This window comes from Chiloscyllium punctatum, chromosome 6 (genome assembly GCF_047496795.1).
Source record: "Chiloscyllium punctatum isolate Juve2018m chromosome 6, sChiPun1.3, whole genome shotgun sequence".
NCBI lineage: Eukaryota > Metazoa > Chordata > Chondrichthyes > Orectolobiformes > Hemiscylliidae > Chiloscyllium > Chiloscyllium punctatum.
In genome coordinates this window covers 12,839,526-12,855,772 of record NC_092744.1, presented here as the reverse complement: position 1 = coordinate 12,855,772, position 16,247 = coordinate 12,839,526, and the positions used below count along the sequence as shown (strand labels likewise).

The 16,247-nt window shown below is 43.3% G+C and overlaps 1 protein-coding gene across 2 annotated transcripts in view; it reads right to left on the bottom strand.

Moving 5' to 3' along the window:
- Window positions 1-16,247, bottom strand: part of hps3 (HPS3 biogenesis of lysosomal organelles complex 2 subunit 1) — a 72,496-nt gene that overhangs the window by 55,540 nt on the left and 709 nt on the right. The window contains exons 1-6 of one of the 2 annotated variants that reach the window (XM_072572023.1): window positions 16,028-16,199; window positions 15,618-15,890; window positions 14,389-14,907; window positions 8,440-8,608; window positions 6,380-6,465; window positions 2,558-2,750 (exon numbers count right to left, since the gene is read on the bottom strand). In XM_072572023.1, the coding sequence (XP_072428124.1) occupies window positions 2,558-2,750; window positions 6,380-6,465; window positions 8,440-8,608; window positions 14,389-14,907; window positions 15,618-15,831 (1,181 nt within the window). In that variant the 5' untranslated portion in view covers window positions 15,832-15,890; window positions 16,028-16,199. Of the gene's footprint in view, window positions 1-2,557; window positions 2,751-6,379; window positions 6,466-8,439; window positions 8,609-14,388; window positions 14,908-15,617; window positions 15,891-16,027; window positions 16,200-16,247 lie in introns of those variants that run through there. The other variant, XM_072572024.1, reaches the window with a different exon arrangement.

Sequence of the window (16,247 nt, the reverse complement as noted above, 5' to 3'; positions counted from 1 at the left end):
AAGAAGGCTAAGAGGGGATTTCGTAAATCATACAAGATGTTCACAGGATTAGATAGGGTAGACTGTGAAAGTCTTTTTCCGGGGATAATGACGTCAGCTTGTACGAGAGGGCATTACTACAAATTGAGGGGTGATAGATTTAAGACAGATGTCAGAGGCAGGTTCTTTATGCAGAGAGTGGTCAGGGTGTGGAATGCCCTATCTGCTAATGTAGTTAACTCAGCCACATTAGGGAGATTTAAACAATCCTTGGATAAGCACATGGATGATGATGGGTTAGTGTAGGGGGATGAGCTGAAAATAGTTCACAGGTTGGCGCAACATCGAGGGCCGAATGGCCTGTTCTGCGCTGTATTGTTCTACGTTCTAATTGGTTCTGTCAAGTCCGGAAGAGACCCTATGTTCAAGCAGATGCTAAATGGTAATTGAGGCCTCAGGACAAACAGTTGGCCTCTCAGGGAGGAATCATAGTTGAAGTTGGTTTTCTGAATTCTGATTGCTTAGAAAATGAGCTTGAGTGCTGAAAACACAGCACAAGATTTGAAAGCTCCTTGCCTAATCTCACAGACCAAATTTTGGAATCTTATAAAGTAGAACACCTTTATCTGGATGAATTGACCCTGATCAAGATTTCAAAAAAAAATCTATGCTGTGAAACAATGCATTGGGAAATCCATTTAAGTATTCTGACTAGTTTTTCTTACTTTCTTCCATCCCTCCCTTACCCTTGTCTGTTTGCCAGTCTGCCTTTGCGTGAGTGGGACGGAAAACAAATCTTCAAGTTTAAAGCACAAACATAAATTAGATTACCATCTTTAATTTCCTCTCTGCTAAGGTTACCATGTATTTAATAAATAGGTAAGTCTTTTGTTTGAGATACAAAACTTATGACTGGAAATTAATTAGTCACAAAGTTTAGGATTAGTTATTCAAAAGTCCAGTTGGGAACCATTTAGGTAGCTATTGGAGGTTTTTGACTGTCTGGTTTTACTGAGATGCGAATACAAGGTATAATTCTGATTTAATTCACTAGGAGAAAGTGAGGACTGCAGATGCTGGAGATCAGAATTGAAGAGTGTGGCGCTGGAAAAGCACAAACGGTCAGGCCACATCCGACAATCAGGAGCGTCGACATTTCAGGCATAAGCCCTTCATCAGGAAACCAGCTGTGCATCATGCCATCAAAGTAAGAGTGGAACTTGGCAAAGTTGTCACTAGAATCATAGAATCCCTACAATGTTGAAGTAGGCCATTCAGCCCATCGAGTCCACACTGACCTTCCAAACAGCATCTCACCTAGACCCACTCCCCCATTCTATCCCTGTTACCCTACATCTCCCATGGCTAATCCACATAGCCTGCACATCTCTGGACACTATGGGCAATCCACCTGTCCTGCACATCTTTGGATTGTGGGAGAAACCGCAGCATCCAGAGGAAACCCACGCAGACACAGGGAGGATGGGCAAACTCCACACAGACAGTCACGCGAGGGTGGAATTGAACCCAGATCCCTGGTGCTATGAGGCAGCAGTGCTAATCACTGAGCCAACGTGCCAACCCTAATGGAAACAGTATTGAACAAATTGATGGAGCTGCAGTTTGATGTTTGTCTAGGTCTTACTGGACTTCATGCTGGAATTTTAGTAAGGGTGGCCAATGAAGTAGCATATGTATTGGTATTAAATTTGCAAAATTTGTTAGATTCTGAAAAGGTTCCATCGGGATAAAGTGAGAAAATGTGAAGTTGTTTATTTTGGCACGAATCATTTAAAAATAAAGTATTATTTAAATGGAAATGACTGCAGAATTCCAAAGTGTGCTGGAATCTAGGGGTTCCCATGGACAGGTCAGGAAATATTATTATGCAGGCACAGCAAATGAGGAAGAATGTTAATGGGATGTTGGTCTTTAATACAAATGGAACTGAACACAAATTTAAGGATGTTATGCTTCACTTGTTCACAGCAATGATAAGACCACATATCAAATACTGTGTGCAGTTGTGGTTTCTTTATTTAAGGAAGAATGTAAATGTCTAGGAGGAAGTTCAGAGCGGCTTTACTGATAACTGGAATGAGCCGGTTATTACAATGAGGAAAGATTGGGCTTGTTTTCACTAATTTAGAAGAGGTGGGGGTGATTTGATTGCTTTAATAAGGTGGTCTCTACTAGGTGGACATGAAATGAAATTGAGGCCTCCTACTGTGGATGTATCCAGAACCAAATTTAATTGCTTTTAAACATAACTGGACACCTTTTTGTGACACAGATGAAGGAATTGTTTTTTCTCTGAGGGTTGGAAAACTTTGAAACTCTCTAGCTCAGATTGTGACGGAGGGGAGTTATCATTAACTATCTTGAGGGTAGAGGTTGATAGATTCTTGCAAGGAAAGGAAATCCCAGGTTATCAGCAGTATATGGGATCTGGAACACATACCGATCAGTCATGTTCAAATTGAATGGTGGAGCAAGCTTGAAGAGGCTCTCTCTGCTCCTAATGTTCACGCTTAAAGGTCTGATGGCAAGGATATTCCTTGTCCGAATTTCTTTGTACCTGGTAATGACGTGCAGAAACTGAGGACTAATCACTGCTTGCTTGGCCTTTTCTGGATAGTTATAGGTGGAGAGCTGCTGTACCATATTGCCAACTGCATACAGGCACCCTACATGTGGCAACGAAAAGAAGCAGAAAAGGCTGAGCACCCGCTTGTCCTTACTCCCGGGGCCAGCAGCCGATTCCAAATCCCCTAGACCAAAAGACAAAAAAAAAGGAGAGAAAAGATGTGTATTATTCTAATGCTTTTGTAAAATTCGTAAAGCATAATGACAGTTAGACCCATCGAAGACATTGGTCACCTTGATTCGAGAGGTTAATGATATGATCTGCAGATAGACCGAATACCCGCCCAGTTCTTACATTGCAGTCTGTACAACCAGATGCTGCAACCGAAACCAGGCACGACAGGGTTCAGCTGAGCTGACATGCTAAGCATCCACACCACAGTGAGACAGTCACAACTGCAGCAGAGAGAGAGAGAGAGAGAGAGGGAGAGAGAGAGAGAGAGAGAGAGAGAGAGAGACAGCGCGCGCGCGAGACAGGAAAGCACCGTTACTGCAGTTCAGTGAAAGGTGATAAACACATGCTGAGGCTTCACTCAAGTGTTTTGATAGTGACTCAAAGTGCTGGGAAAGATTTGCTCACACTCACAGTGACTGGTACCAACAAACTGCATAAAGAGGTGCAACCTCCTTTGAAAATCAGAGGCAGAGAGATAGATAGGGAGAGAGAGAGACAGAGAGAGAGAGAGAGAGACAGAGAGAGAGAGACAGAGACAGAGAGAGAGAGACAGAGACAGAGAGAGAGAGACAGAGACAGAGAGAGAGAGACAGAGACAGAGAGAGAGAGAGACAGAGACAGAGAGAGAGAGAGAGAGACAGAGACAGAGACAGAGACAGAGACAGAGACAGAGACAGAGACAGAGACAGAGACAGAGACAGAGAGAGAGAGAGAGAGAGAGAGACAGAGAGAGAGACAGAGAGAGAGACAGAGAGAGACGGAGGGAGAGAGACGGAGAGAGAACGCGAGGAGAGAAATCAGCAATGCATCAGAAATGCCATCGTCTCCAGCATCCTGTCCTATTGCTGCAGATTAGCCTCAACCATCACCATAGGAATGTTTCAATCACCCCCAGATGAAGAGCATGGTCATCCTCGCCTCATACAGTGTACATTTCTTAGGATGCAGCTGTGTACAGTGAACGTACAGACAATGCTTCAAACATCCCTGGTATGCGTCCCTTCGCTGTGCCCATGATGAACTGGATGACAAGTGGATTTGCAAGAGCTGGACTATTCTGTCATGAAGGAACATCTGTGTTTACATAGACTGTACCTTCAAAGATCACACACCAATGAACTATAGGGAGCGGAGATATTCCGGTGTATTCAAAGCTGTCCTATTGCTGCATAAGATTTAGAAAACACTACTTGTGCATTAGCATGTGCACATCTGTGTAGTTATGATTTGTTACTTTTGTTTTTCTTTGATCAGATGCAAGTATGGCACAGACAATATATTAGATGTAAAATTTCACATATATCTAAGATGTGCAACCAAACTAGCCGGGGCCCTGTGTCAGTACTTTTGTTATGGAACACAGAACAGAAGGAGGCCATTCATGCCCCTCAGCCTTTCCCACCATATAACGAGATCGTGGCTGATTTGTGGCCTTAATGCATGTACCTGCCTTTGGACAATATCCGTTAACAACTTTGTTCAAGTCGATAACTTTGTTATCTCAGATTTAAAATTAACAACTAATCCTGTATACACAGCCATTTGTGGAAGAGAGCTCCAAACATCTACCATCCTTTGGGTGGGGAAATGCTTCCTAAAATCTCTCCTCTACGGAATGGCCCTAATTCTCAGACTATGCCCCCTCATCCTAGAATCTCCAACCAATGTAAATAGTTTATCTACCCTGTCGTTTCTTTTGAATATCTTGCAGATTTCAATCAGATCATCCTTTAACCTTCTAAATTCAAGAAAAACAAGCCTAATTTGTATAATCTCTCCAAAAATTGCTCTTCTTATAAAACATTCCTTCACCAAGTTTTTGTAATAAAAGCAGAAAATGCCAGCATATTTATTAAACAAGTCTTTAAAAAAAGCAAGTTCCTTAAAAAAGAGAGAAAGGGAATGGTGGGAAGGCGATGGCCTAGTGGTATTATCGCTAGACTAACAATCCAGAGACCCTGGTGATTTCTGGAGATCCAGGTTCAAATTATGCTATGGCAGATGCTGGAATTTGAATTCAATGAAAAAAGAACTGGCATTAAGAGCCAGTTTAATGACTATGAACCCATTGTTGATTGTTGAAAACACCCAACTGATTCACTGATGTCCCTTTAGGGAAAAAAACTGCCATCTTTAACTGGTCTGGCCTACATTTGACTCCTGAGCCACAGCAAAGTGGTTGACTCTTAACCACCCTCTGGGCAATAAATGCTGACCTAGCCGGCGATTCCCTCATCCCACGAATGAATAAGAGGAAATATAACATGTGCGTTACCCTTTGGTGTAATCAAGCTTCACCTTGATTGGTTGCAACCAGGTTGGTTGCAAAAAAACCCATTAGCATTTCCTGCCTTTTTGTTTAACCACCGTGAGAGTTTGTAATGTGTGTGTTTAGGCTTACCGTTACCTTTTCTGGGGAACTGCTTATACCAATAAATGCTGGCTCTGCCAGTAACACTTGCATCACAGGAACAACTTTTAAAAAAACGTTCCTCTCCTGTCTCATTGTCATTTTCTTGTCAGTCAGTCGAAATCTCTCTCACCAGGTCTTCCTCTTTCTGAGAAGCTCTCATTTCCTGTTTTCTTTATCTTTAGTTTCTTTCTGTCCACTCGTGCGGTAATTTCACATCAGTTTTTGTATATTTTCCTGTTTCTGTCTGAACTGCATATAAAATACTTTGTTCTTTTTAATTAAAAAAATGTAACGTTTGTTTTTTCTTTTCAATTTACCTTTCCTTTTTCTTCAAAATTCAGCATTCTCTAATTTCACTCAGTTGATTTGATCTAGTTCTAAGGCTAAAGGGAAACATGCAGTCCCGGGGAATTGCTAGGATGTAAATGTCAGGGCTCGAGGTTTAAAAGGAAAGAGAGATTGACTCAAGGCAGCCAGGGAAGACCAGAACCTGGGAATGGAAATTAATTCTGGGTCAGACAGTGTGAAGAGTTTCAGTGTAAAAGAACCTGGGAGGGAAGAACAATTGTAATAAAGGAGAAAATATAACGGTAAGAAAAGTTCAGCTGAATAAAACAAAACGAAACAGGAATAAAATTGTGAGAAAATAATTGGGAGTATTGGCAGAATGTAACAATGCAGACCATGGCTGATTACATGTTCTGTTCAAGGGATTGGGAAGAGCTGATTGGCTCATGCTGTTAAGTTCTTCGAGGAGAAAAAGTGAGGACTGCAGATGCTGGAGATCAGAACTGAAAATGTGTTGCTGGAAAAGCGCAGCAGGTCAGGCAGCATCCAAGGAGCAGGAGAAGGGCTGAAGAAGGGCTCATGCCCAAAACGTCGATTCTCCTGCTGCTTTGATGCTGCCTGACCTGCTGCGCTTTTCCAGCAACACATTTTCAGCTCATGCTGTTAAGTCATCAGCGTGGACTAACCAACTAACATGACATGCAAAACAATAATTGTACACACAACAAAAGGTTAAAAAAAAACGCAGGAACACATCTGGATTTTCATCACATAATTGAGGTTGAATTGCCTGAGGGGAAGTTTTACACTGAATCTCCCTGATATCCGATGTTGATCGAATGAAGTTAATCCAGAATTTGTGCTATAGGTTACAGTACCTGTAGAGAACATCGGGAGTAACTGTAGGGAATGCAGAGCCGTCTCTTCAACAGAATAAATGTGAGCCAGGTCGGGAGAAAAACGCCTTTGAATGGAAAAAAGAACAAGGCAAAATTACAATTTATCTTTCAAGGCACTCTCTATTTTAAAACAAACTCCCAAATTGGATAAGAGTTGGAATGGACATTATTGTTGGAATCTGTGCTGCTTGCCAAATGGTTGATGATGATGCATGAATAGTGACCCGGGGAACAGGTGGCATACTCAGGCTCTGAAAGCAAGAAAATGAGGCTAAAACATAGAAGAATGTTTTGGGAGGGAAGGCTTGGCGGGGAAGACAATTAAAAGTAGGAAAGAACACAAAATGAGGTAGTGTAATTAGAGACCATTTAGCCCCTTATATGCAATTAATCCAATTCTCCCACTTTCTCCACAGTCCAGCAGTTAGTTTTAAAATTGACATCCAATTCCCAATGTAAAAGAGTAACTATTAAACCTGCTTCCATTACTTTCAGGGAAGACACTCCAGGGCATTTTAACGTGCTGCATACATTTTGCTCTGGTGTTTTACCAGTTACATTTAATGTGTTTTCTAGTTAATATCTCCCCTTCCCTCACCATCCCTGGTCAGGAGAAATAGTTTCTCCATGTTTAATTGAACAAAGACAGGAGATTTTCTTTCCATGCAAAAATGCAGCATATTTTGGAAATCAGATTCCATTCACAGTCAAAAATTCACGTGACCTTTGCTATCGCAACTGTTTTTTCCTATTAATTTTTCTATTCATTCACAGCAATGTGGTTGACTCTTATGGCGGCTCAGTGGTTAGCACTGCTGCCTCACAGCGCCAGGGTCCCAGGTTCGATTCCAGCCTCAGGCGACTGTCTGTGTGGAGTTTGTACGTTCTCCCCGTGCCTGCGTGGGTTTCCTCCCACAATCCAAGGATGTGCAGGCCAGATAAATTGCCCATAGTGTTAGGTGCATTAATCAGAAGGAAATGGATCTGGGTGGGTTACTCTTCAAAGGGACTTGTTGGGCCAAAGGTCCTATTTCCACACTCATTGTTACACTCTTACTTCCAGATTTATATTGAATTCAAAAGTCACCATCTACCATAGCAGAATTCAAACCCAGGTCTCCAGGACATAACCTGGGTCTCTGGATTCATAGTCTGGTGTTAATACCACTAGGTTATTGTCTCCCCTGCAGGGCCATCTGGTCTGATCGGCACCAGTGCAAAGAAATGAAAAGCTATAACTAACATATTACCTCCAAGTGTGTCCCTATCCATTGATGAATAAAGTTAAAAGTGTCAACTGCTCGACCTACACTGCACCATATAGTTGGCACAAGGACCCAGACAGCCCCTGTTCTGAGCTTTTCTACAAGACAATGTGGTCAAGATCAGGATTCTAATCGGCAAACCATGAGTGTGAGCCCATGATCGACCACTGAAAGTCATTTTACACTCCCTGTAACATATTTCAGCTTTCCTAAAGGAATTTGAGAGGGGACAATCATCAAAACAAAATCTGAGATTGTCCCCTGCTGTTGGAGAGCTGGTTAGGTTAGCAGTGGCAGAATCACAGAGTTCACGGCTTGGCGTTAATGTCACTGAACTAGTAATCCAGAAGTTGTTCTGGGGACATGAGGTCAAACCCCTCAATGGCAGGATGGTGAAATGTGAATCCCAATAAAAATCTGGAATTAAGAAAAGCTTGACTAATGGCAATCACATCAATTGTTATAAATGTCACTTAAGGAAGGAAATCTGGCCTGGATGTAAAATCAGACTCCAACAACGTGGTTGACTCTAGTTTGAAGGAATATGGATGAGCCTTACTAAGGGCACCTACATCACATAAGAATGTAAAAGATTTCTTTGATCTGATCAGTAGTCACATGGGAAAAGTGACTGGTTATATGAAAATGATTTATTCTCAAGTGATACACCCATTTAACACTATTTAAAACGTTAGGCAATCATGTGCAGCATTTACAAAATTAATTTTATACACAGTGACAGTTTACAGATCCCAAAGATCAAGCCTGCCTCACCTGTATAAAATCCGTCGTAAGTGCAAACTATTCTGCAGCTCAGTTGTCAAACCTTCCACACCTGTCCACTCCAAATTGACCAAAACTCCTGACCCCCAAGTGTCGTCACCGAGCAACTCCAAAGGCCTTTGAAAGAAAACAAATTCATCCTGTCCTTGGCCAAGAGATGCTGCAATGAAAATAAATTGGATAAATGCATCAGGAATGAGATTGGCTTACATCTTTATAGCATGGGTTGCTAGCAATAGGATCCTACTGTGAAACTTTGCAGAGGGACATAGGTCTGACAGATGGAGTACAATGTTAATAAATATGAAGTCGTCCAGTTTAGTTGAATAAAGGTAAAAGGAACTGTTGTTTAAATGGTAAAAAGTTGCAGCATGCTGCTGTGCAGAGGGACCTGGGTGTCCTTGTGCATGAATCACAGAGGGTTGGTCTGCAGGTGCAACTGGTAATTAAGAAGGCAAATGGAATTTTGTCCTTCATTGCTAAAAGGATTGAGTTTAAAAGCAGAGAGGTTATGCTGCAGCTGTATATAGGGTGCTGGTGAGGCCATGCCTGGAGTACTGCGTGCAGTTTTGGTCTCCTTACTTGAGAAAGGATGCACTATTGATTCCAGAGTTGAGGGGTTTGCTTATGAGGAGAGACTGAGTAGACTGGGATTATATTCATTGGAATTCAGAAGGATGAGGGGGAATCTTATAGAAAGACATAGAATTATGAAGGAAATGGATAACATAAACATAGAGAGGATGTTTCCACTGGCAGGTGAAATTAGGACAAGAGGGCATAGCCTCAAAATTAGGGAGAGCAGATTTAGGATGGAATTGAGGAAGAACCTCTTCACCAGAGGGTTGTGAATCTGTGGAATTCCCTGCCCAGTGAAGCAGTTGAGGCTTCCTCATTGAAAGCTTTTAAAGCAAAAATAGATAATTGTTTGAACAGGAAAGGAATTAAAGGTTACGGTGAGAGGGCGGGTAAGTGGAGCCATGATTTTATTGAATGACGGAGCAGGCTCAAAGGGCCAGGTGGCCTATTCTTGCTCCTAATCTCTTATGTTCTTATGTACTGACGAGTTATTTCAACCTTCAAATGGGGCTGGATACAACCAGCTACTGATCGGAGATGCCTGATACACTCCCCACTCAATTTTCCTTTCAATTGAAAAAAAGACAGTTTACTTGGCAGATTTCATGCCCTCAGGATATCCAGATGCACATGACAGCCAAATGAAACTGGAATCATTTGCTATGGAATTTTCTACCTTCCACCAATTTGCACAAAACCACGAGCTGTAATGTGGTAATAACCAGGTAATCTGCTTACACATTGGTGAGCTATACATAAAAGCAGTCAGGATATCAGATGCCCTCAATCACCTTTAGATCTGAACACCTGTGTCACAATTCATCACAGAAACAACAATAAGACTTTGTTACAGAAATAGACCATTCAGCCCATTGAGGCTGTTCCACTGTTCAATTAGATTATGGCTACTCTGATAATTCTCAACTCCACTTCCCTACTAACCCTGGATTCCTTTACAGATTAAAAATTCTGACCATCGCAGCCTTTAGTATACATAATGACACAGCATTGACAATCTTTTGTGGCAAAGAATTCCATAGCTTCATTACCCTCAGAAGAAATTCCTCCTCATTTCGTGTCCTCATTGCATGACCCCTTTACTCAGATTATGCTCTCTGGTCCTAGTATCTCCCATGAGGGAGAAATAACCTCTCCACATCCACCCTGTCCAGCCCCCTGGCATCTTGAATGCTTCAAAAGATGTTGCCTTTTATTCTTCTAAGCTCAAGGAATGCACAACCAATCTACAAATCTCTCCTGAAGAAGGGCTGATGCCCGAAACGTTGATTCTCCTGCTCCTTGGATGCTGCCTGACCTGCTGCGCTTTTCCAGCAACACATTTTCAGCTCTGACCTCCAGCTTCTGCAGTCTTCACTTTCTCCGACAAATCTCTCCTCACAAGACAATCCCTCCATACTTCGTATCAGCCTAATAAACCTTCTCTGGTTTGCTTCCAATACCATTACATCGTTCCTTAGATAAAGCAGCCCACAATTGTTTAGTCTTTCAACTGTGGTCTGATTAATGCCTTGGTACAATTTTAGCAAAACCTTTCTATTTTCATACTCCGTCCCCATTGAAATAAAAGCCAACATCCTCATTGCTTTCCTTATGACCTAGGTAAAAACCAAGGACTGCAGATGCTGGAAACCAGATTCCAGATTAGAGTGGTGCTGGAAAAGCACAGCAGTTCAGGCAGCATCCGAGGAGCAGGAAAATCGATGTTTCGGGCAAAATAGGGCTCTATTCCTGATGTAGGGCTTCTGCCCGAAACATTGATTTTCCTGCTCCTCGGATGCTGCCTGAACTGCTGTGCTTTTCCAGCACCACTCTAATCTAGAACTTTCCTTATAACCTGCTGAACTTGGAGGCTAGCTTTTTGTGATTCATGACGAGGATTCCAAAATTCCTCTGTTCTGTAGCTTTCTGCTGTCTTTCTCAATTTCAATAATATTCAACTCTTCTATTCTTCCTGCCAAAGTGTATGATCTCATATTTCCACATATTATGTTCCATCTGCCGCGTTTTGTCTATTTGGTTAACCTGTCCGCATCCCTCTGCAATAGTTACATCATCCTCACCGCTCATCTTCCTGAGTATTTTTGTGTTATCTGCCAAGCTTCTACTGAACTGAAATTTACCCCACACCAGGCCCACATCATTCAAGTGATAACAATGCTTAAGACAAATGATGTGTAAATGGTAACGAACTGTCATGTTACTGTTTCAGATATTGTTAAACATAAAACTACGAACATTTAGGCGGCAAGACTTAGAGATTTACAGGACTCTGCACTGGATTTTTATACTGCACCATCGGACGTGTCTTAAACAGAACGTTGTAAGTGTCCTGGTTGAAATTTTCTATTTCACTTCTCCATCTCATCAGAAGTTGCCCCCCCACCTCATCTGAAGTACTGCCTCTCCTGTTAAATGTTGCCTGCAATCTAAAACAATATTCACAGGCATTCTTTTGACTATTCAGAAAGGTTTGGGGTCCCAGTCAGATTGATTTGTATCCCCTACCAAGAACGGCAGATACTGGACGTTTGAAAGAAAAACAGAAATTGCTGGAAAAGCTCCGCGAGTCTGATAGCATCGATGGAGAGAAAATAGAGTTAACATTTCGAATCCAGTAACTGTTCTTCAGTACCTCAGACTTGGCAGATGACACAACTGATGAAGGGTCACGACTCAAAATGTTAACAATGCTTTTTGACCACAGATGCAGGCAGACCTGAGTTCCTCCAGTTTTTATATTGCAAACGGACATTCACTTAGACACCTTTCTAGCAAGCGTTGGCAATCATGAACATGACCAACCTTCACATCTCTGCCTCCCTCTGGAATGCTAATTTTAATGAGCTTTCACCAGTGCAGATCTAGAGGGATCCTCTACACTGCAAATGTAAAGACTCATATTTAAAGAACACCTCTTGAATCTACAGCACATCTCAAAAGCACTTTACAATCCTTTTGAAATTTAAAGTTGCCATAGTCATAGAATCATAGAGATGTACAGCATGGAAACAGACCCTTGGATCCAACTCGTCCATGCCAACCAGATATCCTACTCTAATCCATTTGCCAGCACTTGGCCCATATCCCTCTAAACCCTTCCAATTCATATACCTTTCCAGATGCCTTTTAAGTGTTATAATTGTACCAGCCTCCACCACTTTGTCTGGCAGCTCAAACCATACATGTCTCACCCTCTGCATGAAAAAGTTGCCGCTTATGTCCCTTTTAATTTTTTCTCCTCTCACCCTAAACCTATGCCATCTAGTACTGGACCCCCTCACCTCAGGGAGAAGACGTTGTCTATATGAGAGATAGAGAGAGAGATAGAGAGAGAGAGATAGAGAGAGAGAGATAGAGAGAGAATCACTCAGCACTACAAACCAGTCATTCAGCCAACTGAGTTAACTGACCTCTTCTCCAATACAGTATAGTCACCACTTTAAAATAGAAATCAAAGCTTCCAATATAACAGGATCCCTACATAGAGTCATAGAGATGTACAGCATGGAAACAGACCCTTCAGTCCAACCCGTCCAGATACCCCAACCCAAGCTAGTCTCACCTGCCAGCACCCGGCTATATCCCTCCAGAACCTTCCTATTCATATACCCATCCAAATGCCTCTTAAAATGTTGTAATTGTACCAGCCTCCACCATTTCCTCTGGCAGCTCATTCCATACCTGTACCACCCTCTGTGTGAAAAGGTTGCCCATTAGCTCTCTTTTATATCTTTCCCCTCTCACCCTAAACCTATGCTCTCTAGTTCTGCACTCCCCAACACCAGGGTCTTTGTCTATTTATCCTATCCATGCCCTTCATAATTTTGTAAACCTCTATAAGGTCACTCCTCAGCCTCCGACACTCCAGGGAAAACAGCCCCAGCCTGTTCAGCTTCTCCCTATAGCTCAAATCCTCCAACCCCGGTAACATCCTTGTAAATCTTTTCTGAACCCTTTCAAGTTTCACAACATCCTTCCGATCGGAAGGAGACCAGAATTGCACGCAATATTCCAACAGTGGCCTAACCAATGTCCTGTACAGCCACAACATGACCTCCCAACTCCTGTACTCAATACTCTGACCAATAAAGGAAAGCATACCAAACGCCTTCTTCACTATCCTAAATACCTGCGACTTCACTTTCAAGGAGCTATGAACCTGCACTCCAAGGTCTCTTTGTTCAGCAACACTCCCTAGGACCTTAGCAGGACTTAGACACTTAATGGTAAGATTTGCTTTCCCAAAATGCAGCACCTTGCATTTATCTGAATTAACATCCATCTGCCACTTCTCAGCCCATTGGCCTATCTGGTCCAGATCCTGTTGTAATCTGAGGTAACCTTCTTCAGTGTCCACTACACCTCCAATTTTGGTGTCATCTGCAAACTTACTAACTGTACCTCTTATGCTCGCATCCAAATCATTTATGTAAATGACAAAAAGTAGAGCACCCAGCACCAATCCTTGTGGCACTCCACTGGTCACAGGCCTCCAGTCTGAAAAACAACCCTCCACCACCACCCTCTGTCTTAAACCTTTCAGCCAGTTCTGTATCCAAATGGCTTGTTCTCCCTGTATTCCATGAGATCTAGCATTGCTAATCAGTCTCCCATGGGGAACCTTGTTGAACACCTTACTGAAGTCCATATAGATCACATCTACCGCTCTGCCCTCATCAATCCTCTTTGTTACTTCTTCAAAAAAACTCAATCAGAAGGTCTGCACCAACCCTCCGAAGAGCATTCCACCCAGAAATGCAACCAACTAAACCCCATAACACTGTATTTACCATGGCTAACCCTCCTAGCCTGCACAACGCTGAACACAATGGATAATTTCCCATGACCAATCCACCTAATCTGCTCATCTTTGAACTATGGGAGGAAACCAAAGCAGGCACGGGGAGAATGAACAAACTCCGTACAGACAGTCACCTAAAGTTAGAAACGAATGCAGGTCCTTAGCACGATGAGGTAGCAGTGCAAACCACTGAGCCACCCAACATCTGCACCATCAGTTCGCACAAAAGCAGCCATGTGGTAATGACATTTTATTCTCTCTTCCTGATGTTGACTGGGGAAGAACATTGGGCAGGAGACCAAAAGAATGCCCCAAGCCCTTCTTCCAAATAGTGTCAGGGGACCTTTTCACTTGAAAGGAGGGTGCATCAACTTAACTCCTGGTATAACCTCAGAGCACTCACCCATCACAGAATTGAGAGTACCAATGGACTCAGAGGCAAGAGGAGGTCTGACTGCTATTAATTTGCAGACAACTGTAAAACACTGTAGAAGCACAGGTCAACATGGTACACTGGCGTTGCTCAGTTTCCTACTGACCTTCTCCAGGGTCATTGCTTTGTCTGTCAATGTCCTCATTGATTGGCACTTCCTTCTGGACAACCTGTTGCTCCACTGCGTTCGCCACTTGCCTGGTCCTCTCCAGCTTCAGCACCATCACTTCCAGGTCCCCTATCATGGCCAAGCAGCCATTGCAAAACGCCACTTCCACCAGCTTGAAACCGACATGCACCACCAGGAATCGTTCGAAATCGAACACGGCGCTCTGCCCAGCCAGCGTCACCTCCTTCAGCCGGAAGAAAACCACCTTGTTGTGGCAGCCGACCACCAAGTCCCCCTTGACGGGGCAACAAGAAACAGAGACAGGGGGCTCCGAGAGTGGCACCTCGACGATTTCCATCTGATCTTTGGGGGCCCCTTCAAATGGAGCCTGCAGCATATGGCCCACCATCCGGATGCCAACTCGGGACTTCCCTTGGGATTGGCATTCCTTCCAGTTGAAATAGATACGCAGGGAAAGAACACTACTCTTCTCTTCGATTGCAACAAGATAGCGCCCTGGAAGGAGGGGGGGAAAATAGGAGGCACAAAATAAATGAATGACAAGTGAATCATTTCGAGTCATAGAGACGTACAGCACAGAAACAGACCCTTCGTTCCAACCTGTCCATGCCGACCACATATCCTAACCCAATCTAGTACCACCTGCCAGCACCCGGCCCACATCCCTCTAACCCCTTCCTATTCATATACCCATCCAAATGCCTTTTAAATGTTACAATCGTACCAGCCTCCACCACTTCCTCTGGCAGCTCATTCCATACACGTACCACCCTCTGTGTGAAAAGGTTGCCCCGTATGTCTGTTATATCTTTCCCCTCTCACCCTAACCTATGCCCTCTAGTTCTGGACTCCCCCACCCCAAGGAAAGGACTTTGTCTATTTATCCTAGCCATGCCCTTCATGATTTTGTAAACCTCTATAAAAGGTCACCCCTCAGCCTCCCACGCTCCAGGGAAAACAGCCCTAGCTTGTTCAGCCTCTCCCTATAGCTCAAATCCTGGCAACATTCTTGTAAATCTTTTCTGAACCCTTTCAAGTTTCACAACATCTTTCCGATAGGAAGGAGACCAGAATTGCACGCAATATCCCAACAGTGTTCTAACCAGTGTCCTGTACAGCCGCAGCATAACCTCCTTCACGAACATGTTATTTGATCAGGTCTCCACATGTACTGACTTAAGGAATACCATGCGGAAATATTTTACCTATTTCACTGAATGTTATTTTCCGGACTTTCCCGAGGGCGTTAAAGGTGCAGATGGGCTGGCATCCGCTGTCAGTTACGTTGAACGCTTCGATTTTACACCCGGCGGATACCACGAAGAGAGTATCCCGCCCGCAGCACAAAGTCTCCGGTTCGTGTTGAACGGGAACGATTAGCTGGGCGGCGAACGGGTGACAGTTGTACACTCGCACCATCTCCAATGCATTGACACCCTCTCCTTCTGATAAAAGAGGTGAAGGGATCGGGAAGCAGCCTTTAAATCACCAGGATCAGACAGAGGGAGGGAGGGAGGGAGGGAGAGTGGGAGGGGGAAAACACCATTACACAGCTTTTTAAGTTAAATCCAAGCTTGAAACAAAAACATTGCCAACTAAGAATAAATATACTTGCAATTGAATGAGCGCAACTTAACGTCTAGTTATATCTCCAAAAGCTGTTATAGTCGGTAATTGATGCGGACAAGCGAGTTGTAGGAAAATTACTTTCCCACAAGTTCCCATCGTTGCATTTTTTTTGCTTCTCCCGTGAACACAAGACCCTTTCTGTTGGAATGTCCCAGACCGCTTCCGCAGCCACTGTCACATTTTCGCCCCTAAATTGCCTCGGCCAA